The sequence below is a fragment of the Galeopterus variegatus genome, unplaced genomic scaffold (assembly GCF_000696425.1).
Source record: "Galeopterus variegatus unplaced genomic scaffold, G_variegatus-3.0.2 Scaffold142, whole genome shotgun sequence".
Lineage (NCBI taxonomy): Eukaryota > Metazoa > Chordata > Mammalia > Dermoptera > Cynocephalidae > Galeopterus > Galeopterus variegatus.
This window is the reverse complement of record NW_007726253.1, coordinates 263,752-289,379: the sequence shown is the minus strand read 5'-3', so window position 1 is coordinate 289,379 and position 25,628 is coordinate 263,752. Positions and strand designations below refer to the sequence as shown.

General features: G+C 52.0%; 1 protein-coding gene across 1 annotated transcript in view; it reads right to left on the bottom strand.

The window, feature by feature from the left end:
• Nucleotides 1–18,783: 18,783 nt before the first annotated feature.
• The window catches only part of VWA5B1 (von Willebrand factor A domain containing 5B1), a 37,128-nt gene continuing 30,283 nt past the window's right edge, over nt 18,784–25,628 (bottom strand). The window contains exons 17-20 of the mRNA XM_008590598.1: nt 24,949–25,062; nt 21,415–21,484; nt 20,801–20,918; nt 18,784–19,287 (exon numbers count right to left, since the gene is read on the bottom strand). Of these exons, the coding sequence (XP_008588820.1) occupies nt 18,784–19,287; nt 20,801–20,918; nt 21,415–21,484; nt 24,949–25,062 (806 nt within the window). The remainder of the gene's footprint in view (nt 19,288–20,800; nt 20,919–21,414; nt 21,485–24,948; nt 25,063–25,628) is intronic.

Below are 25,628 nucleotides of genomic sequence, written 5' to 3'. Positions count from 1 at the left end.
AATGCAGCAGTTCTCTGCCTCGGCACAGGAAAGCCGATCTTAATTACAAACAAGTAAGTAGATAGATAGACAGACAGATAGACAGATAGATAAAATAAGTCCCACAGGCTCCTCTGACTCCCAGACATCATTTGGGTCTGCCACTGTTTGCTCAGTGTATCTAAACATCAACCCAAATCAAACAAAATAAAAAGAAAAATCTATTGCTAACAATTTCCAAAGCTAAATAGACATGCATTTAGGACAGCACTTCCCAAACTGTGGCTATGAGCTCCAGGTCCTCAAGATGGCAGAGGGAGTTCAGTGATGTGGTTAAAAGCACATGCTCTGGAGCTGTCTGCTGTGGTTCAAATTCCTGCTCTGCAGCACACTAGCCATGTGACCTTAAGCAAGTACTTAGTTTCTCTGTGCCTCAATTTCCCTCTCTGCAAAATGGTATTAACAATAGTACCTACTTTGTAGCTTGCTGTGAGGATTAAATGCCTTCAAATGGAAAGATCTTAGAACAGGGCCTGGCACTTAATAAGTGCTGTATAAGTGTTAGCTATTCCTATAGGTGTTCTTGAAAGGAAGCATGAGAAACACTGAGTGTGGCTGGGCTGCCATTTGGAAATAATCAACACACAATAGCACGTTAGCGGTTGGGAAGTCCTACAGCAAAAAGACCTGTTTGGCTTTGTTTACCTTAGTAATCCTCAAACTTATTTTTTACTGTAGTCCTCCCCCTTCTTTGCATGCACAAAACACCTGTCCCTTAGGATGCTCCCAGTTTTGGGGATCACAGTTTGAGACATGCTGGTTTGGAATTATTCACTGTTTCAGGACCATGGTGACTTGAGGTAGAGGGAGAAAGCATAATCTGAGTCATCAAAAAGATGACGGGAGTCAGATGCCAGCTTTACCCTCATCAGCCACAGGGCCCAGAAAATGTCATGGTCAGGCCCAGAGAGGGGAGAGGCTTGCCCAAGGCTACATAGTTGTCAGCGGGAGACTCAAGACTATTAACATTGGATTTTCAGACCAAGACTCTCCCACTTCCCTCCTCTTCTCTCCCTCATTATCAAGTAAGTGCAGGAGGCTTTTTTTGTTTTTGCAGGAGGAGGGTCCTTCATCTTTGAGACCGATGTGAATCTACCCCCCCCCCCCAACTGGCTTTTCATGCCCTTCTGGACTCGGGCCACAGAGGTCAGCAGAGTATATGCTTTCCTCCTGGCCGTGGACAGGGAGGAGGTGGGAGAAAATGAAAAGCTTCGTATAACTTCGTATAATGTATGCTATACGAAGTTATTACGCCCCCCCAACTGGCTTTTCATGCCCTTCTGGACTCGGGCCACAGAGGTCAGCAGAGTATATGCTTTCCTCCTGGCCGTGGACAGGGAGGAGGTGAGAAGTCCCCACCCTTCCTCACCCACCGAAAAAAATAAATAAATAAAAGAGCTAAAGTTTTTAAAATTCTCCCCCCATAGACAGAATGACCAAGTACTTGAGAGATCCAACCCCTGTGCCCCTGTCCTTGGTGCTGAAACATCGATGGGCAGCTGGGTAGTGGTCCCCAGCCCCAGCTTGGGCTGGAATGGCTGAGGCAGAATCTTCTGGAAGGGGCGGGGTGTCCAGCTTATACTGTGATTCCAAGGCCTTGCATCTCACCCGTTGAGTCAGAATTCTCTGGGGTCAGCACCTGCCTTCTGTATACTTGAAAATCTCCTGAGGGATGGTTTGGGACCTTACTATCATGGGGTATGTATCTCAACCCTAGTTCACCTCTCCCATGAGTCATTGTTTTTCAGTGATATTATTTTCTTATTTTCTGAAAAAAGTTGTAATTTCGATACTCTCACAGAAAAAAATCATGACACGTGTTTCTTACCAATGGAACAGATTTTATGAGCTGTTGGCAGTTCTACTATTTTTATGGCAGTAGCGTTTTTTTTTTCACTCTGGAGGCTTGAGGGTGCACATCCCTCCTGAATGCACATCTGTGGTCTGCTGAAGTCCACAGGCACTATGCAAGGCTATTGCCACCTCATTCCTTCCCTTGGTCTGCAGGCCCAGTGGTTTAGGAAGCTGGACCCGTGTTAATTATGTTCACGTGCTCTCTGTCCCCACATTGCACTGCTGCAGGCATAGATGAGAAGCTTCCATTGTGGTATTTACCCTGTCAGATACTTTCCCCCCTCTTTGGGACCCCAAGGAAGGTTCTCTTTGGTGGAGAAACAGTTGCATTGGTCATTCTGCCAAGGAAGATGCCAGTGGGATGGAGCCAGAGAGCTTCATTAGCTTGTGACGACCACCTGAGCTCTAATGCTGTGGGGGAGGGCAGGTTCTACCCTTGCTATCCTGTCTCTTCCTCTTGTCTGATATCCCAGATGCCACAGCAGGTAGCTTCGAGGCTGTGAGGAAGTGTAGAGTAGTGGTTACAAGCACAGGCTGTGGAACCACACCTGGGTTCAAATCCTGGCTCTGCCTTTTGCTAGCCTTGTGACCTTGGACAAGTTGGTTCCACTGATGGGGCCTCAGTTGCCTAATATGTAAAATATAGACAGTACTGTCCATGCCTCGATGGGGTTGACATAGAGATCAAGTAAGAAAATTGAGGGCCGAGCCCGTGGCACACTAGGGAGAGTGCGGCGCTGGGAGCACAGCAGCGCTCCTGCCGCGGGTTCGGATCCTATATAGGGATGACCAGTGCGCTCACAGCACTCACTGGCTGAGCGTGGTGTGGCCGGTCTGAAAAAAGGACAAAAAAAAAAAAAAAGTAAGAAAATTGACATAAAATGCTATCCTAGAAAGAATCATAACTTACAATCATGCAAATAAACCTTTATTCAGGTGACAGTGGCAGACTTAAGGTGGGTGTTCACATTTAACATGATATTCTTGGAGTCTTGCAAACTTTCACTCCTCTTGTTGAGTGGAAATCGATAAGTTCTAAGAATGAAGTTGAAGGCAGATGTTTGAGGTAATGGAAGGACAGGGTTGTGTGTCCAGATCACAGTGTTGGTCACTGCTCTTTTTAAGGCACCTTCCTAAAGTGCCTCTAAAGGGCGGTCTAATGAGGAAGAAAGGAAACTGTTCCAGGGTTGGAGAAGGTCACTGAGTCTCCCCTGGTTCCTGGTGTGGGAGCCCTAGGTCAGTGTGGGCCTGGAGCTGCTCAATCTTAGGCTTGGCCTGAGGGAGCAGACCTGGGGGTCCCCCTGCCCCTTTGCACAGATAGGAAATGGAGGCCCAAAGGGGTCAAGCTATGTTGCTCAAGGCCACGGTGTTAGTGGGCAGCAGAAGTGTTAGAGCGAGCAGGACTGAAGCCATGTTGGGACCTAAAACCACACGGGCACTAGAAGATTTTAAAAGACATGGTTTTCTTTCTTAGCACGCATTTCTCTGAATCCCCTTTTCCCATGGTTATTTGATATTTTGAACCTTGGTTATGAGGCAAGATGGCATTATTTACATAAGTGTAAGAATGTTTTCCAGTCAGCCTGGAACTGCAAACTTGCCATGAGACACGTACTATCCAGACCCTGAGAAACCAGGAAAGACAACAATAAAGTTATGCTGATTCCATCTCGAAGCAAATCAAAATCCAGCAGGACCCTAAGGTAACACCAAGGACGAAAACAGAAGCCAAATGGAGCCTCGATTCACTGCATGAGTTTCGACTCTGCTACCCACCACCGCTACAAGCTTGGCCCCCCAGAGCCTCAGTTTCCTCACCGTTTCATTAGTGGGACTAATGAAACACACTATGTCAGGGTTGTTGAGAGTCAATAAGGTTGCTGAGAGTCCATGGCGATACCTGTGATGACACACGGCTCCTTTTATGGATGATACTTTAGTTCTGTGTCAATTCACGTGCTAAGATGTCGAGTGAGAAAGTGGAGAGGTTATAGTATGGGCAGGAGTAGCTAAAATTGTAGCAAAGCTGGACATGCAGACTGCCGCTGATGGAAGGGGCTGCCTTTGTGACAGCGAGCGCCTCATCACTGGAGGTGAGCAAGCCCCAGGTGGGGGTCCTGCCAGGAGGATTCAGGTGTCTGCCAAAGAAACAGGCCAGCACCCCAATGTCCGTGATGCCCACTCTCCCCCTTTTCAACTCCCTGGCTCCTGCTCACTGGGGGCCTCTGTTTTCCAAAGCAGCAAGCAGCCTGTGTGGTAATTACTTTTGGACTTATTAAGTATAATTATCCCCTAATCGCATACAACCAGTAATTACTGTGGCTGTTACCAGGGGCCTACCCACGTTGTACCGCCCACAGCTCTGGGGTCCAACACCCAGCTGGGTCCTGAGGTGGAGCTGGTGCTCACTGCTGGGGGTGGTGGGGGTGTCGGCTAAGGTAGGGATATTGCATCTTAGATGCCCACCCTGGTGCCCCTTCAGCCTGGGCACCAGGCTGGTGAAGGAGTCGCTCACACTGCCAGGCCCGGGACACCCCAAGCTCCAAGCAGCAGCCTTTCCAGTACTCCCTGCCCTGGTAGGCTTGCCCATGGCATCCTGCCTTTCCCATGCCATTCCCTCCTCCTGCAACTCTTTCTCCTCCTTTCCCCCTTCCTTCCCTCCAATCTCCCATCACCCCTCTCTCCTTCATTCAGATATTTATTGAATCTCTTTTATGTTCCTGGCACCAATCTAGGTACTGGAGATACAACAGTGGGGGAAAAAGCCAAAATCCATGGAGCTTACATTCTGTTTGGCAGGGGCAGAGAGAGAGGATGCACAAAGCACGTGGTGTGTTAGAAGCAGGTGAGCTCTACCGAGCAATAGGAAGTAGCGTGATGGGGATGAGCTGTTCCTCGGGTGGGGGTGGGGGAGAAATTCACAGTTTTAACAAGATGGCCATGGTGAGCCTCATGGAGAATGGGACACTTGAGGGGATGGGCTAAACTATGATGGCATCTGGGGAACATTCCAAGAAGAGGAAACAGCAGTGCTAAAGCCCTAGGTGGGAGCAGGTTTGACATGTTTGGGGAACAGGGAGGAGGCTGGGATAGCTGAGCAGATGGAGTGAAGGGAGAGAAGCAGGAGATGAGGTCAGAGCCAAGGGAGGGTGAAGGATTGACTGTGTAAGGCTGGATGTGCCATGCTAAGGACGCTGGCTCCCCCCCCACCCACCCAGTGAAACATCTGAGCAGAGGAGCGGCCTGATCTGACTCATATATATATATATTTTTTAAGAGGACCGGTAAGGGGATCTTAACCCTTGACTTGGTGTTGTCAGCACCACGCTCACCCAAGTGAGCTAACCGGCCATCCCTATATAGGGATCCGAACTTGTGGCCGTGGTGTTATCAGCACCACACTCTCCCAGGTGAGCCACGGGCAGCCCTTGACTCATATTTTTATAGCTTCACTCTGTCCACAGACAGACTGCAGGGGTCAGGATGGGAGCAGGGAACCCAAGCAGGAGGCGCTGTTGCCATCATCCAGGTGAGACGTGGTGGGGCTTGGGCTAGCTGGCAGCCGTGGAGCAGGGAGGACTGAGAAGGTTCTGGAAACATGGTCAAGGTAGAGAGCAGGATTCTCTGATGGGCTGGACATGAGGCGTGAGAGAGAGGCATCAGGAATGATGCCATGGTCTTTGGCCTCAACGACTGGAAAGACAGAGCTTTCATTTACTGACCTGGGGCAGATTGGGTGAAGCAGGTTTCAGAGGAGAGGGCAAGTGTTGGGTGCTGGGCCTGTTAAGGTCTTAGCCATCCAAGAGAGGTGTCAGTCCTAGGCCAGAGGAGGCAGGTCTGGGAGGCATGTGCACAGGAGCCCTTTGCACTTGGAGGACACTGAAAGCGTCCAGCCTAATGTGAGCAAGGACCGAAGCCAGACGCCCAAGGTCTGAGCCCTGCGCTCCCATGTTGAGATTGAGGAGATGAGGCAAAGCCCGCAAAGGCGGCGAGAGGTGGAGGAGACTCGAGAGAGAGCCGGGCCCAGGAAGGAAAGCCTGTCCAGCAGGAGGGAGGGATCTGTCACCTCGAGGGGAACCAGACGCTGCCTTTTCCACTCCCCTCCATGAGTCTCTCGTTTACTCCACCCTTTTTCCTCTGTGTCTTTGTCTCTTTCGCGCTCCTTCTCTCTGAGCCTCTTCCCCCACCCCTCCCTGCCCAGCCCCTGACAGCGGGTCGCAGACCCCGGGGCGCGGGGATCTTCCGCAGCCTGTGGCATGTGCCAACCCCTGGGTGGCGGCGTCTCGGTGCCACTGGCGGGCCCGGTGCCGCGCCCCCTGCCCGCGTCATGCGCACTAATATTTATTTACATGTCTTTCCGACTATTATTTATTAAGGTATCGCTGCCAACTGTGCGCGGGCTAATTGCTCTTAATGTGCCCCCTCCCGGTTCCCACGGTGACGCCCTCGCGGCGGCGGAGGCAGCGCCGCTCAGATGGGGAAATCGAGGACCGAGCGCGCCAGGAGTGCGGGGGCCCGCGGGGGGCGCGGCGGGCACCGGGAGGAGGTCGCGGGGCTGCAGCGCGAGAGGCAGGGCCTGGAGCGCCCTCTGCAGTCTTGGCTCGGGGTGGGGGACCCCGAGCGCGGGGTTGGGGGTGGTGGTGCGGCATGGGGCGTCTTGGAGTGGGATTGGGGGCCTGGGGACCTCGGAGTCTCGGGGCGGTGCAGGGAACCCAGGAGGGGTCCTGGAGTGGGTGGGGGACTCCGGGACCTCTGGGGCGGTGCAGGGAGCCCGGGCGGGGGTCTTGGAGCGGGCGGGGGACCCTGAGGGCGAGGCCGGGCGGGAGTGAGGCTCAGACGGCCGGCGCTTGGCTCTCCCGCGGGCTCGTGTGGCCGTGGGCGGACAGACCGATAGCGCGGGTCCCAGGGAGGGGACCGTCGCCTCCCCAAACCCCACCCGCGTAGGCGGCGGCCTCGCCTCTCCTGGTTCTCTCGACGTCAGCAGCCGCCGCCGGAGCCGGAGGGAGCGGTTTAATTGGCAGGATTGGGGGTTAAGGACAGATGTGGCTTCGCTGGGTTTGGAGGCGGAGCGAACGCGCGGGGTGGGGGAGGGGCTGGTCGGAGAGAGGAGGGGGGCGGGGAAAGCAGACCGAGACCCCAGCGGGGGACTCTGGAGAGAAGAGACAAAGGCAGGGGTGGGCGACCGACTGGGAGAAAGAAGCAGATGAAGAGAGACAGAAAATACAGTCTGGTGAAACCAGAGGCGACAGGGAGACCAGAGAGACCCAGAAGGGAGGGGGGCCCTGCCGGGCTGCTCCTGCCCCCTGCCTAGTGGAGGTCCTCACCCCTCCTGCTGTCCTCCCTGCATTAGCACAGCTCCTCCCAGGCAGCAGCCTTGGTTGGGAGAGGGGCTAACTTGGGGACACTGATTCATTTAATTTTGTTACTGGTACTGTGGGTACAGTGTCTGCCAACTCCCAAGCCTTGGTATCACCCTGAAAGTCCTCTCTGGGCTGGCACCTGCAGCTTAGTAATACCCAGGGAACTGTGACCTGCCCCTCACCCCACTCAAAGAAGACTGAGTCAGAGGGCGTGTGCAGGCGCCACGTGGGACCCTCTTTGAGCTACACTGGGCCCAGCACATTTTTCATGTGAACAGGGTAGGTGCTGTGATTTTCCAGGTGGGCACACTGAGGCACAGAGAGGTGAAGCGAGCTGCCAGTGGGTGAGAGGCAGACCAGCTGGGTGCAGAGGCCAACCTGGAAGCTCATGATTTTCCCTCTGCCCAGGGCCAAACCTCTGACTGATGGTCGTTGTGATTTCATGGGGCCCCTGCGCCTGGAGGGAGTTGTCCTGGTGGTTGTGGAGCTTTCTGGGACTGAATCGTGTAGATCTCTCTGGCTGGGGTTGCTGCAGGTTCAGGGGTGACCGTTTGCTCTGCACATTCCCTGCATTCCCAGAGCTCATGTCACCATCGCTGGACCAGATGCACCCATGCTGGATTCTGCCACCTGAAAACTGAGCCTTTTGACCCAAGGGAAGAGTGTTGTCTTTAGTAGAGCTGACACAACCTCATAGGGGGTGAAGTTGGGGTGTGGTCAATCTCCACCACTATTTCCTCTTCAAATAGTCTGGGGTCTGGAAGCAAGAGGTTAAACTCACAGCCTCAGAATTGGAGGGAAACTTGTGAGTTATCCAGTCCACCTCCCTCTTTTAACAAATGGGGAAACTGAGGCCCTGGGAGGGGAAGGGACTTGCCTAGGGGCACACAGTCCATGCCCCTGAAATGACTAGTGCCTTCACTGAGTGGCTGTTGGGAGGTGTGGATGGCCCCTCCCCCATCTTCTTATTGCAGCATCCAGGGGTCTGGGTTTTACTACAAATGGGGAAGGCGGTAAGATTTGTCTTGTGTGTGCCCAGGCTGCTCTTCCAGCCTATTTACAGCTCTTGCTCCTCCCATGTGCTGCTCTCCACTGTGCTTGCACCCCATCTGCAGCCTAAGCATCTAACTTGTGTGTCTCGTCCCTTCGAAGTCACCTATCTCTAGTCCTCACCTATACATACACATCACCTTAGAGTAGCTCTACAGTGAGATCTTTAGGCCCGATGAGGGCAGGTGTTTGGGGAACCGAGTGGCCTTGGTCCAGGCCCCATCCCTCCCTGGGCCTCGTCGGTAAAATGGGGTTGGGGGTGGGCATTTGGAGGTTTCTAAGCACTCTTTCCAGCTCTGACACTTTGGGACTACCCATAGTAGGAGCAGCTGAGACCTGGGTTCCCCAGTTCAGGGCTGCTTCCCTTGCTTGGGGCAGGAGTGGGAAGGGGTACTGGGCAAAGACCTCTGGCCACAGTGAACAGGGGAAAGGCAGGAAGATTTGTCACTGATTCTCTTCCTGTGACTTGAGACTCCTGGTCCCCGGCTGTCTCCTTGGGGAGGGACAGGAAGAGTTGGGCTATGTTTGCCCTCTGGGAATGGTGTGGGGAGGAGGGGACTTGGTGGGCAAGGGGGAAGTGAGCCTGCAGTCCCAGCAGCTGAGGAGGAAAGAGCAGTTCTTCCTTTAACTAGGGAGAAAATGAAAAGCTCAGTAATAAATGCTTCCCTCCCTTCCCCCAACTTGGCCCAGTTGGCCAAGTCCAGTAGTGCCCAGCACACAGTAGGTATGGAATAAATCAGAGATGGAGTGAATGAATGAATGCCTTGAAGTACAGAGACCTGGCCCAGAGTTGGGCAGACCTGAGTTTGAATCCTGCTCCCCCAGCTTCTAGCTGGGTAACCTTGGGCAGATTATTTGATGTCTCTGAACTTCGTTTTCCTCATGTATAAACCCCAAATGATACTTCATAGAGTTGTGAGGAGCAAATGAGAGGAATCAATGGAAAGACCTTAGAATTGTGTCTGATATTTGGGACTCCCCAAATTATAACTTCTGATTATTTTCATTAAAGGTAGAATGATTGGGTCAGCCTCCAACCTTGCACTTCGGCATACATTTACTGAGCATCTAGGCACTGCAGAGGACTTAGAGGTGCTCAAGACCCAGTCTCTGCTCTCAGGTTGCTCATAGCCTGAAAGGGGAGACACGTGGCTACACAGCCCTGAAATACCTCTGAGAAGTGCTTGTAACAGCTGTTACCTATAGACAAAGAGTTGTGGGAGCAGAGGCTGGAGAGGTCCAATCTGCCCTGGAGGTGCAGGTCAGGGAAGGCTTCCTGGAGGAGGTGGGCCCTACATTGAACTTTGAAGGATGACAGGAGTTTGCCTTTGAGAAATGTCCATCATAGGCAGAGAAAGCGCAGCAAAGACTTGAACAACTTGTTTGGGGAACACTGAGAATCTGGTCACTGCTCATATGTCACTTTGTCAGGAGGTCTTCCCTAACCTCCCTAGATTACATAACATCTTCCCCACTCTGTTACTTCCTTCCCCCAACACTGCTTTGTTTTTCTGCCCTATCACCTTTGTCTTAGGATATATTTACTGGATTTTGTGTTTCTTGTCTGTCTCTTTCTATTGGAACATCAGCCCCACGAGGGCAGTCTGTGGGTTGAACCTTGTCCCCCCAAAATTCAAATGTTGAAGTCCTAACCTCCAGGACCTCAGAATGTGATCTTTTTTGGAGATAGGTTCTTTAAGGAGGGAATTAAGTTAAAACAAGGTCATCAGGGTAGACCCTAACTCAATATAACTGGTGTTCTTATAAAAAGGGGAAATTTGGAGAAAGACATGCTCATGGGAAAAAAGCCATGTGAAGACTGGATTTCTGCTGCCACAAGCCAAGGAGCCACCAGAAGCTGGGAGAGAGGGTTGGAACAGATCTTTCCCTCATAGCCTTCAAAAGGAACCAACCTTGCTGATATCTTCTTGATCTTGAACTTCTGCTCTCCAGAACTGAGACAATAAATTTCTGTTGTTTAAGTCACCTAGTCTATGGCCTTTGTTATGGCAGCCCTAGCAAACTAATACAGACAGCAACTTTGTTTTGTTCATTGCTGTATCCCAGAGTCTAGAACTGGGTCTAGCATTTAGTAGGTATCTCAGCTCATAGTTCCTGAATGAATGAACCTTGGCTATGACATGCAGGAAGTGAAAGAGATGAGACTGAAAATCTAGGTTGGGCAAGATGGTCAAGGGTCTTGATTGTCAGGCCAAGAGTTGGGACTTCCCTCCATAGGTAATGGGGAGCCACTGAAGGTGTTTTAGAGGGTTCCCTGGCTGCAGTGTAAACACTGGACGTGAAGGGGCCAACTTGGAGGCAGGGAGAATAGGGAGGTGTTGCAATACACAGCACAGGTGCACAGTGATGAGGGCAGAACGTTGGGTGACAGTGCAGGTGGAGGGGACCCACCCAGGTGGAGCAAAGGGTGGTGCAGATGAGGGAGTCCAGTGTCTTCAATCCTTTACAAGTCTCATCCTTCCCCTTTCTGTTCTTCTTTTCCAAAGTGCTGCTCCTCTGCCTGACCAGATTCCATCTCTCTCTTGCCCAGTGCCCAAAGCTCACAGGACTTGGGGTCATCTTAGGTCCCCCCTTAGGCAAGTGTGGGAGAGGGCTTTTCTCAAAGTGATCGCTGTCTGTGGACAGAGTGCCGAAACAGGTGCTATGGGAGTTGCAGAAGGGTTGCCTCAAAGACTGTGCAGTCTGATGGAGGAGACAGAGCCCTGTTTGAGAAAACCCCGGGTCTGATAGGGGAGGTAAGATCTCTGTCCTTGGAGAGCCTTCAGTCTGATGGGGGAGGGCGGGTACACAGTCTCTGCCCTGGAGGAGACCTCCAAGTATGATTGGGAGCTCCCAGTCCGATGGGGGAGACAGAACACACATCCATACACTCATGAAATAGCCTGTAAGAAGCTGCTGCTGAGAGGAGGTCTGGGAAGTCTTCCTGAAGGAAGTGGGCTTTGAAAGGAGTTTGGAGAAGGAGGGGATACTAATATGGTGGAGAGGAGGAGGAATGGGCCAACTAGGGACAAACCAAGTTGTCACCTTCCCCTTTCCCATTCCACGGTGTCTGGACACACCGGTAAATGTGTGACCAGCACAGCCTTTCAGTGGGCTTCCTAGCCATCCCAAATCGCCCATTTTTAACAGAGAGGAAAGACTGTTGGTAGAGGACAGGAATAGCTTGTGAAGCCTCCCTATCGCTGACGCTCCTTTCCCCCCAAATATCTGCTATGAGCCAGCCCTGGGCCTGGAAGGCAGCGCACGCCCACAGCGCCCTCTGCTGAACGGTATCAGAACCGCACTGCAGGCTCTGAGGACCAAGACAATTGCACAACAGCCCCTGGTTTCCTGCTCAGGGGAAGCCCCAGATTCTGAAGCCAGGAGTGAAAGACAGGGTCTGGGTCAGCGCCTGGGAGGGCCCAAGTCTGCCACCTGGAGGATCTTGGAGCTTGTGAGTTGTGCAGGGGGTGGTTAGTTCAGCTTGGGATGGCGGAGGAAGCCATCATAAACAACTTTCCTCCCAGACCTTCAGACCTTACTGGGGGCTCTGGAGCATCCCCAGGCCACCATCCTGGGTGTCCAGGGCCCACTCCATCCTCCATGCTGGGAGAGGGACCCCTCCCAGTGTTGCTATCACAGATTATGCTTGTCTCCCTATATCACAGAGGAATTGGACTTTGGACGGGTGATCTGGATGCTTCCGATCACCCATCCAAAGGGATGCAAGGCTGAGAGATTCTAGGTGATGCTCAGACGGGAGTGAGAGCAACTCCTGCTTGATGGCAGAACTCAGCTGGGACGCAACTTTGTATTTTCTCCCCATTTCAGACCAGCGTAAAGATTAACTGAGCCCAGGGGAGCTCAGGTTTCCCAGGAGGTGCAAGCAGTGTTTGGAGGGTGCTGGCTACCAGAGGATGCAGGACACAGGAGACCCAGAGACCTCAATCACCAGGTTCAGCTCATTCTCTCCTATAGAGTTGCTGGGAGAACCCAGAACCCTGCCTTCCTCAGCACGTTCTTCACAGTGTGAGTGGCTGGGGGACCCTTACTGCCATCCCTGCAGGACACACATGCACGCACAGAGCTGGCTTTTACAGGATGCACAATGGGAGAAGAGAACAAAGGAGTGTGTTTCTTACCATGGTGGAGGCAATACCAGGCTTGTATAAGTCAGTGAAGGCTGTGGTGGGGGCCAGTGAAAACCCATTACCCAGCTGAAAATCAACCATGGGGGCCACGCCTGTGAGCAGTGTTCCTGTTGACCAGTTTAGTTGCAGCCTGTTGGCATCTCTAATTGTTCCTGTTAGGGGCCATTAGCACACTGCAGCAATGGTTTTGGCCTATTGGAAATTCCTATTTTAGTCAACTGTTCTCCCTGGAATCTGCAAAGGGATGATTGATTTTGAGGAAACAAGTAAATAGCTAAAGGATCTCCAAATGAACCTTATGTTTGATTTTGGGGTCAGTCTTTGTGGGTTCCAGGACAAAATGGTAGCTGGTGACCATTTTCAGATAAATGCATTTTGTGATCACTAATTGCTTCTGAGAAAAATCTGAAATGTTGAAAGCAGCCCAGGAGAGAGATTGCAGCAGGTGGTGTCAGTGCCTCGCCCTGGTCCCTCAGCTTGTTTCAGTTCAGTGCACATGGGCCTGATTTCCAACTGCCAGCACCTGCATCTCTTTGCCTGGTGGCTTTCTCAGGCTGCAGGAACCTGCTCAGCTGGGGCACCTATGGCAGGCCAAGGAATTCATGCCCCCTGTGGCCCTCAGCCAATGACTGTGCAGCATTGGTGCGCACACACCATTCCTTCACCATGAGCTTTGAAGCGGTTGTGCATCTGCTCGTTCTCGCGGCATTCCCAGGAGGATGAGGGTCTGTGCCTGTATAGTAACCTGCTTACTAACGTTCCCTTTATTGGTGTCCTTCGTGTCCCTATTTTAAGACTTCCCCACTTCCCTAAGGGTGTTCCCTGGGATCATCCAAATGAATATTTGCACTGAATCCTTATCTCAGGCTCTGTTTCTGGGGGGACTACTGTGGCCAACCTGTCCCAGTTGACCAGGACTGTCCCAGTTTTAAAACTGGCAGTCCCATATCCTGGCACCCTCCCTCACTCCTGGGCAAACTGGGACAGTTGGTCACCTTAGGGGGAATCCAAACCAAGATGGATGTGACACACTAAGCGAGGCAAACAGATCACTGACCTGATAGTGTAAAAGCCGAATACTATTGGCTTTGAGAACAAAAGGGCAGACACAAGTATACTTCTGTCACATTGTCAGGTTCGACTATTTTAATGAGCTCAAAGCCTGGAAGAGAACAATAGCCCCATTTACAAAGAAGCTGTTCTTTGAAAACAGACACACTTGTACAGCCTCAGGGTAGGATTTGCTAAGTAGCAGTGGACATTAGACAGCCGACGTCTGGGACTTCCACAATACCTACATAATTGGCTACCAGGCAAGAAGATGATATGTATTCCAAGAACAAAGAAGTGTCACAGGCACGGTGGGGACATTATGGGTGAACAGGCGAAGGGACAGGGCAGCATGTTGTAGGCACTTGAGGCTCTGACAGGACAAGCACCGGCCATGCCACTTGAGCCAAAGCCACCTGGGCAAAGAGTGAGACTATATCACGGGTGTCGCCACAGTTGGCTGCGTTGAGACGAGGTGCTTTGCCTTGGGAAGCGGCTGTAAGCTCAAGACTGCTGGCCCTGAGCCAAAGAGATTTGCAGCATGAACAGGAGAAATTCCACTTTGTCAGGTAACCTGGGGAGGCAGTGCTGTTGAGAGGCTAAAGTCGAGGGCTGGGACAGGGGTGGGCACGTGAGTCAGGGAGCTCCACGGCAGGGGGCTGTTGGCCTGGCCAGGAGATGCTGCCAAGCCCTGACCTTAGGACAGATCTCTGAAGATCAGATTATCCATCTGCAAAATGCCACACATGCGCCTGCCCTGATTATTTTTACACTGGTACTGTGGAGCGTGCTATGTTACCGCTGAAGAATGTGCTCATTCCTTGGGTAGCAATACCCTCTCCATTTCCTTTCCAGGGCACTAAGGATGCAACATGCATTTGTGTCTGGGGACCACTTGGAGATGTTACAATGCACAAGTTGTGAGAGGCAACATTTGGACCCCTGATCAGCAGGTGCTGGGGTGTCACACAGGTTCCAGCCAGGCAGGTCAAGAGGGAAGCCAATTGCTGGGGGACAAGCTGCACACTGATGGAGGGAGACCCCTTTCCTCACTCCCTCTCATGGGGAGTCCCCGCCAAGGAAGAGTGAAGGGGAAGAGTAGCCAAGAGAGGAGGCAACTTGGCCTTCAAATAAGGGTAAGGATCGACAAGGGCAACTCAGGATTTAGAGGAGGCTTCCAGAAGCCTTTTCTGACAGCTGTTCCAGGAGAGCCAGCTACAAGGGAGGAGAAGGAAGCCCTGCTTTTTCAAACATCTGAAGAGCAGGTGAAAACCCACCAGGAGCTAGTCTTGGAACTAGCTACTCCATTCATCAGCCACCACAAGTGGCAGCTCAGATTGGAGGACAATGCGGATGCCGTTCATTTTGCCCACAAGGAGAGAACTGGCCAGGGAAATACAGGTGCAGGCTGGAAACCGAGGCTGCTTATGTACAAGTCCAGTGGAAGTCTGCCTAAGTGTGGGGCCCAGTTTTCCTGGGATCTGGAGCTGGGTGACCTCAGAGACAGGGCTCTGCATCGGTGTGTGTGGCACCCTCGGGGCACTCTGTGACAGGAACTCCCCTACTCCATCTGGACAAAGAGGCCCACAGCAAGAGCTCCACTCTGGCTGAGCAATACCACGTGCTATTGTGGTCAGCTGTCCCCAAACCATAAATGAGTGTCTGAGAGCTCAGGGGGCTGGCCATCAGCACAAACAGTGCCTAGATGGTGTTAGTTTGAGGCCACACCCATGCATGGCAGGACCGTGGGGTTGGGAATGTGGCCAGTCAAGACAAATCCACTTGGAACACTGGGGAGTGGGGAAACGGTTCATGGAACAGATACTCTTCAAATGCTTCTCCTCAGGCTCCAAAAAGGACAGAGACAGCACCTGGTATGTTCACTGTGGTACCCCAGTATGCCTGGCATACAGCAGGCACTCAGTAAAGGCTTTCTGAATGTCAGTGCCCGAAGAATCCTAAGGGAGATTAGACCAGCATTTTCCAGCTAAGTAACCCGGGAAGAGCTGCAAGCTGGGTCCCTCATGGCAGACTGACAATGCACGTTTACATACGAGTTAATGGGGCTGAGTCATCCTAACCCAAAGAAGTTTGTTTTCCTAATGTTTTCCCGACATATGTGCCCATGGAACAGTTTCTCATGTGTTGCTTATTCACATCTGACCAGAGGAATGGGGTTGGAAATGATGGTATAACCACATCATTCTTCAAAAAATGAAATAGGCACTCAGAGAACCCAAGCGATTTGCTGAAAGTCACACAGCACACTGGTGGTGGAGTCAGGACTGATGCTTAGGTTCTCCAACTTGGGGCTCAGTGTTTTTCCCACTGAAGGCAGCATGGAGGCTGGGCTTTGTTGGACAATGCCATTAGGCATTTCTTCAGACAGTGCAGGGCATGAATGTCCCTTTGCATGATCTAGAAAGCAAGGGCTGGTTTAACAAATTAAACCAGATTCATCCAAATTAAACCAGATTGCAGGGGCAATGTTTCACCTACTTGAAAGCCTTTACAATCACTTTAGCTTCAATGCATGTATTAATTACCGACAGTTCTTATTGTTTCCTTAACGCTAGTTGCTGAAGTCCTCTGTTTGGCAATCCTGGTAGCAGGGCGGTAGGTAGAGGCTGCATGTCATCTCAATACCACTGAAGTCCCTTTAAAAATGTCTGTTGTCCAGACATCCCCCTACAGCCCTTGGGTTATTTGAAACAAATTAAGGATTTTTTTCCTTTGCACCTTTGGTGCTGCGTGGGGCAGCCAGGGGTTGCAGAAATCAGCAATTTGCATGTGCATCAGATGTATTGCAGAGCTCCAGCAGCTGCTACAGGGGCAAGGTCTGCAGAGTTTTGCTGGAGAAGAGGGTGTCATGCCCACCGCCTTCCTGGGTTTCTCAGTTACTCCTTCCAGGCATCTTGTAGCACTAGTTCCACCCTGGGCAGGGGCTGGACTGCCTTGAACCCTGGCCATTGTCCAGACCAAAGCCTGGAGACCTAGAATCAGATTCACGACCTGGGGGTTGTGGTGGGGGTGGGGTGAGGGAGGGAGGTTGGACAGCTCAGTCCAACCTGGTTGGTAGAGGAAGAAAGAGGACCAGAGTGCACACATGACTTGCTCAAGGTCACACAGAGAACTAGAGTAAATCCATATTTCCCAAGAGGGAAACATCTCAAAGGCAGTGAATTTTGAAATGTCTAAGCAGGAGGAAGCCTCCCAGCTCAGGGCACTCAGAGAGGAGAAGCCACCGCCAAACTGGTACCAGGGCTGAGACCTGAGTCTGGGTGTTCTGACTCACAACCTGACAATTTTCCCATTAGTGGTGGGCCAGGATGTGGATGCCACTCCCTCCATCCTAATCCTAAAACCAGGGCTGCTGGCCGCATAGCTACAGAAGTATTTTTTGGAGGGGAGGGGAGTATACAGGGAGATGATGAGGCTCTCCTCACATGAACAGGACAACCTAGAGTCCTTATCCCCTTTGGTGGCACTGACTTTGAGCCAACACCCCAGACTGGCATCTTGCCTCATGTGGGGTCACGATGGCCACAGCATCAGAGGCTGCCTGGCTGGGTCCTCCCAGAGGGTAAGTCTGTGGCAGAGCCAGCCAGTGAAGCAGCAACAGGACTGTATCTTAAGTCTTTGGAAGGGCTGCTTGTGCCGGGAGAGCCCCTCCAGGGAGATTTCGCAGCACAGCAGGGGGCAGGGCAGGGTGGGGCTAGGTTTCCCCAGCGAGGGGCAGGGTCCCATGTCCTGCCGGGCAGGCTTTTCTCCCTTCCTACCCAGTGGGCCTTCTGTTGGAGCCCCTCCCTCCCTCCAGCCCCTGCTAAAGACTGGACATTGCTCGAGTCTCCATGAGGCTGGGACTCATGCCAGAGCCCACAAGGCCGCCTTGGGTGGGTTTGATAAGGTGAGCCCTCAAGGTCTCTCTGAAGAGGGAGGCCTGTGGGGCCTCATGCCAGGGTCTTGGGGACCACTCCTGGGAGAGCAATTTGATGAGAGGCTAAGGCCTTGGAGAGAGGGGGTGCATGGATCAGACTGGGGCCCCAAGCTGGTGGGGTTCCTTAGTGAGGTCCAGAGCCCCCTCCAGGGGAGTCTGTGGAGCAGAAGAAATGTAGTTTGACATCAGCTGTGAGGAAATCTGAGGCTGGGGTATACCAGCCCCAACTTGGGTATCACACGGTGGGCAGGAGGCAGGGAAGCCCCCAGAGGCTCTTGCTTTGAAGGTTCAAGATTCTTTCATTTCACCAAAAATATCATGCCCTCTAGCCAAAGCCACTATCATCAAATGCACTGCAGCCAAGCATGGTTCTCTGTGGCAAAAATGCCCCCCTCTCCCACCACATGGCATGGCTAGAGAGGCCCCCCACTATCCCAGAATGCAGTGTACACGGAGGTGCCACTCTAGCCCTCAGCACAAGCGATGGAGTTCCCTTTACCCATTTCCTGAAAGTGTGTAAATTATTTAAGGGGTTTGTTTTCTTCACTGACTTCTCTATTCTTTTTGGACTATTTTGGCACAGACTGCAGCTTAAATCTAACACTTTGGTTCGCAGGGCGTCTCCCCTAATCCTGTCTACCACCTCTTCTTAGATAGGAAGCCACGAATAATCTGCAAACCAATACTAAAATGTACTAAGGGAGCTTCCTAACCTAAAGAAATGGCCCTCATGTGACTCTTTTGTAACACATTGGAAAAGATGGTTTTTCAGGTGGCTTGTAAGTCAGATTCTGGGGTCCTAGACTGTCACCGTGCAGACAAGAGCCTATCCTGGGATACAGCAGCCAGAGGTGGGCCCTCAGTGCCTGGATGCAAGCTCATAGGTCGGGTCATGTATAGTCGCTGGGTTCTCTGATGTCCCTTTTGATTTGAGGGGGCATTGCTATCTCTACTCCATGCCCACATGATCTACATCCAGAGAGAACTCAGGCTTACACTGTATTTTCTCTTGACACCTGCCAGTAGCAATAAGCCCCAGGATTGCCTGAATGTCTGGGCAGAAAGGAATCTTTGAACCGCCTAGAAATCTAGTCCAACTCCCTCATCTCACCCTCTTATTTTATAGATGGGGAAACTGAGGCCCAGGCAGGGGGCAGGCACTAGTCTAACATTGCACAGCTAAGTGATAGTAGAGTTGGGACTGAACTCCGGCCTCCCGATTGCCAGTCCAGGGCTTTTTCTAGCAACTGATATATTGGCTACAGCTTCAAAAGTTCTCCCCATCAGGCCGAAAGGATCTGTACCTCTCCTCCCCAACCCCAGCTTCCAACCCCCACCCCTGCTACACATAATTTGGGTTGTAGCAGAGCATATTGAACTCAAGGTTCTCATCCCAGTGCCGCAGGAGCACAAACAGCTGCCGGGCTGCGGCCTTGAGCGTGCCCCGCGTGCGGCCCTCGGGCACCTCCTGCTGCTCCAGCCACGAGCTGGCCTTGGCGGCCACCAGCTCCCACTCAATGAAGTAGGAGGCTGAGCTGTGCTCCAGCCACGCCAGCCCCACCACCGTGGCCCACAGCTTCCCTGTGTGCTCTACTACCGCCCTGGGCTCGAAGCCTGGCTTGCCCTCGGCTGGAGGCTGCAGGGAGAAGCTGTCGCAGGAGGAGTGCTGAGGAGAGGGGCTTGTCAGCTGGGAACTCGGGGTCTTAGACTCAGGCTGGCGGGCGGTGAGGGACACTCGGTGGCAGGTGAAGGGCGAGGTCCACTTGAGCTTCTCCATGGGGATGTGGATGGCCTCGCAGAAGGCTTGGTTGAGCAGGAAGGCTCCGGAGGCCAGTTGCAGAGACACCTGCATGTGGGGAGCAGTAGGCCTCAGCCCATGGAGCCCTGGGCCATGCCAAAGTCTGGATCTACATTGCCCCCCCCCCACCTTCCTGGGGAATTCTTGGGATGCTCAGACCAACTGAGCATCTCCATCCTTTATCCCACAGACACTTCAAACTGATCACTCTCCAAGCCCAGCTCAACATCTTCACTCTGAACCTGCCTCTCATCCTGGGCGTGTGGGCCCAGCTCGGCCACTGGGACTGTCCATTGCTGGGCAGCAGACTCTGGGCAGCTCATCCCCCTCTTCCTCCCTGTGCATCAATCAGTTCCCAAGTCCCAGCAGGTCTACTTTCTAAATAGCTCTGCAATCCACTCCTCATATCATCCCTGCCTGTATATGCTCCCCTCTCCCCCAACCCTATCCATCTGTCCTGCCTCCAGAGGGATCTGTAAGGCACAGATCATGTGCTTTTTGGAGAGTCAATTCAATGGCTTCAATTTTCTCTTAAGAGAAGCCCAAAATATGATTAGTAAAGCCCTGCATGACCTGGCCCCTCATTTGTCCTCCATTCTTATCCTTCCAAACTCCATTTTCCAGCTGCCAAGCTCTCTCTCTCCTTTCTAGGCCCTCAGTCAACTCCTTCAGGTCCTGGCTTAGCCATTAGCTTGTTCAGGAAGTCATTGACCCTCTGGCCCCTCAGTCCCATCTCTAGCCTGGGCTATGTGTCCACCCCTGCACTCCTCCACAAAACAGACCCTTTCTAGTGCAGCTTCCAAGGATTAGAATCGCCTGTTCCTTGTCTGGGTCCCACCAGATGCTTAACACCATGAGCACAGGGACTATGTCTAGTTCAAAGTTGTCTTGCCAGGGTCTAGCACTGCACCTGACTCAATAAATACTTGTTGACCCTGGATATTTGGAAATTCAAAAGGACACTATGCACTTGGCAGGAGATGTGCAGTGAAGCTCTAACTGCACCCTCCTTCGAGCACCCTCTGATACCCCGAGGGGCCCCAGATGTGGTAGGACCAGTCTCCCTTGCTCTTTAAGCTAGAGAAGCCCACTCCAGACCTGGGCTTCTCATCCTGCCATGGAATTGTGGGGCATCTGCAGAGCCATGTGCTGAACAAAGTGCATGTCCCTGGGGTGTTAATTTTACTCGCTCCTGAGTCATTTCAAAGCTTATTTTTATGTACTGAAAAACAGGCATGCATAGATGGTGGAGTAGAATGCAAAATTCTCATGAATTTTTGAGGTGAAGACAGCAGATTGCAAAGGTTTTTCGTGACACTGGTGCTGGCTTCTAGCAACACCTCTAGATCCCTGGGTGGGGGATACTCATGCAAACTCCCTCTGCCCAGCTGGCTACTTGGGTGAGAAGCTCTAAGAAGCTCCAGAACTGAGGGGATCAGAGCCCTAAGACCAAAGTCTTCTTCCCTTTGTGGAGGTGGAGGAGTGGGTGGAAGGCTCACAGGAAGGCACTGCTGCTGAGTGGGGCAGAAGTGGGGCTGAGGTCTGGGGAGAGGGCACTCACCAGCGGTACATAGTCCAAGCTCTGGCTCCCCGAGGTCAACTCTGGAGCTTTGATCAGTGGCTTGCTCAGGAAGCCCTTGGCTGCTTGCGTCAGCAGCCTGGACTTGTGGAGATTCAGCCTGTGCAGGGGGAGTCAGGTGTCCTTGGTCATCCCACCCCCCAGTGCCCACCCAGAAGCCTCTCAAGGTCAGGGCCAGAAGGGATTCAACAGATGGCCTCCTCCAGTCTCCTCATTTGACAGCTGGGGAAATAGAGGCCTGGGGAGGCATCTGTCCCTGGTCACTTAGTGAGTTAGCAGCAGCAGGTACCAGGAGCAGATTAGTGTTCTTTTTATGACCCTCTTTTGATATTGTATTCTTGTCCAGCCCAGTGGTCAGAAGAGTCCTGTGCTAGCCCTCCCAGAGGTATCTGCATTTGAAAAGAGGTGTAGGGGTTGAACTACAATGGGGGAGTTTAGGCAGAGTGAAACCTGGAAAACAGGCATATCTCTGGGTAGGAGGGCTTCTTAGCATCCATCTAAATGTCAGGCTGACCTGCCTTTGGCCTTCCAGGCCTGGAATAACCTCAGGAAAATGGGTGTCAGTAGAGTGTAACTTCATTGGCCATTTCACTTACCTGGATCCAAAGAGAGTCTCTGAGCTCTTCACGGAAGAAAGGGTATTGGTGGTCAGACTGTGCGGCGGACCTGGAGAGCCCCAGAACAACAGAGTTGAGGCCTGACAGATGACCCTGTCCAACTGCTCACTGCCCAGCTGGGGAAATAGAGACCCAGAGAGGGCCAGGGGCTTGCCTACATCCCTATGTCCCTAGGGATATGAGCTAAGCAATTGGCTGTAGGGCTGTTTATGACCCAGTTGGTATGGGGAGGGGTGAAATATGTAAGAAACATGTAAGAAAGTGGCTTCCGAGTTTCGTTGGCAGGCAGTTCCTGGCATCTTCTGAAAGGTTACTGTGGGGACAGTGAGAGCTTCACATCAACCTGCCTTATTCCCAAATGGGTACATTGTGTTGACCTCCCCAGCACATTGCTGCAGGACTCTATGCAGAGTGGGGTGGTAAAATGGTCCTGCAGCTGGGAATTAGGAGGCCTGACTTCAGGTCCAGCTCTGTCACTAACTTGTGTATGACCTTGGGCAAGTCGCTCTACCTCTTCAAGCCTCAGTTTCGCCATCTTTAAATTGGGGATAATCCTATGCACCTCACACAGGCCAGTTTTGAGGAATCCGTGAAGCACTGAGGACTTTGTTGGTGCTAAGACACTCTCCTCACCCCAGCACTAATCACTATTATGGTCTTAATTAGGAGAGAGACGGTGCTGATTGCCCTTCACCTTCGGAAGCAGCATGCCTCTCGAGCTGGGGGACATGGTCTCAGTGAAGGGCACGGCTGGACCCTCTTACACACCTGCCGTGGAGGAAGCCAGTGAGACCTGTCTCTCCGGGTCCCCCCTTTCTCACCTCCCATCCCCCCAAGCTGGGTGATGGTCTAATTCCCAATGCCTGGGGTGGGCTGGGGGAGAGAGGTCAGGGTTTCTATCCCTGCTTGGATGGGCCTTCATCTTCCAAAGGTCAGACATGCCTGGGTTCAAATCCCAACTCCCCACTGACTCGCAGTGGGGCCTTGGCAAAGTTGCTTTCTCTATAAGTTTTGATTGCAAATTGGGAATAATGGTACCTATCTCACAGTGTTGTTGTAAGGATTAAATGAGAAAACACACAGATAGTGCTTAGTGCCTGGCTAAGTGCTCAATAAAGCCCTGAGCTGCAGATCCAGCAGGGAAGCAGAAGGGGCCTGAGGGTGGGGCTGGGGGTTGGGCACGTCCTCACCAGCTCTGTGCCTCACTGAGGAGGGGCTCATGCCAGCTCTCCAGGAGGCACCAGAACATGACACTGACTTGTCAGAGGGCTCCGAGCCTCAGTTTCCCCAGCTGTGAAATGGGGATAGTAATCCCACATACATTGTTCAAAATGTATAATTGAGGTGATTGTTTCTATTACTATTTCAAGGGCTAGTGAGTGATGGGGCAATCCGCTCTAAAGGAGTAATCCAAATTTCAGTATAGAAAAACTTCATGCACATACATGATCAGCAAAGCCTCTGTCTCCCACTGTGAGACTGTTAGTGCTGTGAGGGCCAAGGTGGAGGTCTGCTTATTGCCCTGAGCACCCAGCACAAGAGTGACCTAGTGACTGAGCCAGGGATCAGACCCCCCCCCCCTCCCACAATCAGGCACACCACTCCAGTGCCTCAGGGCCCACCTGGTGTCCCGAGGTATGGAGCCAGTGACCAGACACTCCCCACAACCAGGCACACCACCAGCACCAAGGAGCATGCCATGTGAGTGGCCCACCACAGCCACCACTATAACCACGGCTGCCACAAAAGTGGCTAGATGCCACAACCACCACACAGATGGCCTGCCAACCACTGGAGTGCATTGACACAAGAAGAGTCACTAGCAGAGATAAAGAAAAGAAGAGGACATCTCTCTTCACAAAGCCCATTTCAGAGTGACAGAAGAAGCATCTGCTCTATGATAACATTGGGGGACCTGATCACACCTCTCAGCATCAGACAGATCATCTAGGCAACAAATCAACAGAGTAACCATTATTCTTTCAGAAGGAGAGAAGAAATCTAGGGTAATTAGTGGGGGGAGGGAAGGGAAGGGGGAGAGATTGGACAAGGGGCAAAAGAATCATTACGATTTGTAACAATATATATGCTAGTAATATTGATTTGATCAACATATCTCAATGTTGAACCCCAAAATTTGTATAATCAATTTTGATTCAATAAAAATTAAAAAAAAAAAAAAAGAGTGAACTAGTGACTGCATGACTGAGGCAACCGACAGGAAAATAGGATGCTGGTTAACCTCATGGACTGTGGGCCACACACTCTGTGGGTTCAAACCTCGGCTCCATCATGTATCAGCTTTGTGACCTTGAGTAAGTCACTTAACCTGAGCCTCGGTTTCCTCATTTCCTCTTCTCTTAATGTTGGAGTGGGGGAGGGGAGAAACCCTCTCAAGATGGTTGTGAGGAGTCATGGATAGCAAGAACAATGCCCAGCATATAGAAAACTCTGTGTTAGCCACTGTCTTTCTTAGGGAGGAAAGGGTATAGGTTGGAATAACCATTTAGAAGTCAGAGACACAGGCATGAATTAGAGGAAAATTGAAAGGAAGAGATTTGTGATTTTGATGGAAGCCGTGAGCCACCGAGTGCTGAACTGTGGAGAAAGCGAAGGGTAGACCAGAAATCTCCTGCAGACTGGAAGCTCAGCTTGGCTAAGGGGTAGAACTGGTGCCCCCAGGTTCGGGGGGCCAACGGGACCAAGAAGCTGGTAGAACTCCTTAATTCTAAAGAGCTCCTCTGGACTTCCACCCCGTCACACAGTGTTCCTTTTTTAACCCATCAGTGTCTGTAAACACTTCCTAGTACTTCTGGTAAAAAAAATACTTATGGTCTGGGAGGCTGGTTTAGTGGCCAGGAGGGACTTCTGATGTCCTTCCCATGCACAGCAGAAGGCAGGAGATTCTCACTGTGCACACGAGGGCACCAGGAAGGGTTAGAACCAGTGCAGCAGTTAGGCTGTCTTCAGAGAGACAGAAAGACACACATACATGCAAGGTCACCAAAAGGTCAAATCATGGCTCTTCAAGGAGCCAGGCTGCAGGAACAGTGAAGTCAGGTGGAGGCTGAAAGGAAGCTGTTGGGAATCCTGAAGGAAACAGATGGTGGGACCTAGACAGATGGTGGGACCTGCTTCTTTGTTCTTTGCTTTTCTCCTTGTTTATTAGGTTTCCTGGCGTTTGGTACCTGGGAGGACTCAAAGGCTGGAGGCAGGGAACAGCCACTAGGGTTGGGGGATCTTGAAAAGGTAGAGCTGGGGGATGGTGTGGGCACGTGGGCAGGGAGACAGCTGTCTTAGTGGTGGTGTGCTCAGGCCATGCTGAGCCCCTCTGCCCATCTTAGGCCTCAGAGAGCCTGGGAGGCCTGGCCTTGTCCCGGGCCTGCCTAAGGGCCCAGAGTGTGGACTCAGAGAGAGGTCTCTGCAGCCTCAGACATGAGGGTGCAGTAACTTCAAGGGACCAGGTATCCGATCACACCACATGGTGGCTCTTACTCAGGGTCTGAAATTTGCCATCTCCTGCTGCCGAGTCTTCTCTGAGCACAGTCTGGGGCCGTCTGAAGCCCACAGATGTGTCCCTCCACTGTCGGGACAGCACCCGAGAGCTGGCCATCCGCAGTGCAGCACCTTCATGGAGGACAAGAAGAAGAGGTCAGTTGGGTACAAAGGTGCCAGTCCTTTGCCTCTTCCCCAAGGCTGGCATTAAGGATTCTGGCGTCAATCTTTCACTTGTCCAAAGGCAGGAAAGCATTGTACAAGTTTAAGTCCGTGAACTTCAGAGGCAGAAAGACTTGGGTTTGAGCCCCAGCCCCATCTCTTACTAGCTGGATGGGGTGCTAACTACTCTGAGCCTTAGTTTCCTTATCTGGAAAATGGGGATGATACCTACCTTGCCAGGTAGGTGCTATTGCTGAGACAATGTTCAGGAAGAAGCAATGTTTTCTGGTTAGTTAAAAGGCTGGTGTTCGAAGGAACATCCCATTCTACTTGTCTCTGTTTGTTGTCTCAGAGACCCATGTCCCAGTTCCCCCTCCCACAGAGCAGGCCCCTGAGGTCCCAGGGCACCACTAACAGGAGACAGATAAGAGATGAACCTACAGCACCCTACAGTGTTTTAGGGAACCCCATTCTCAGAGAAGATTAGTGTGAGTTGTTCCTTAAAAAATAGAGTTCTGTTGGGAAATAAATTTTGG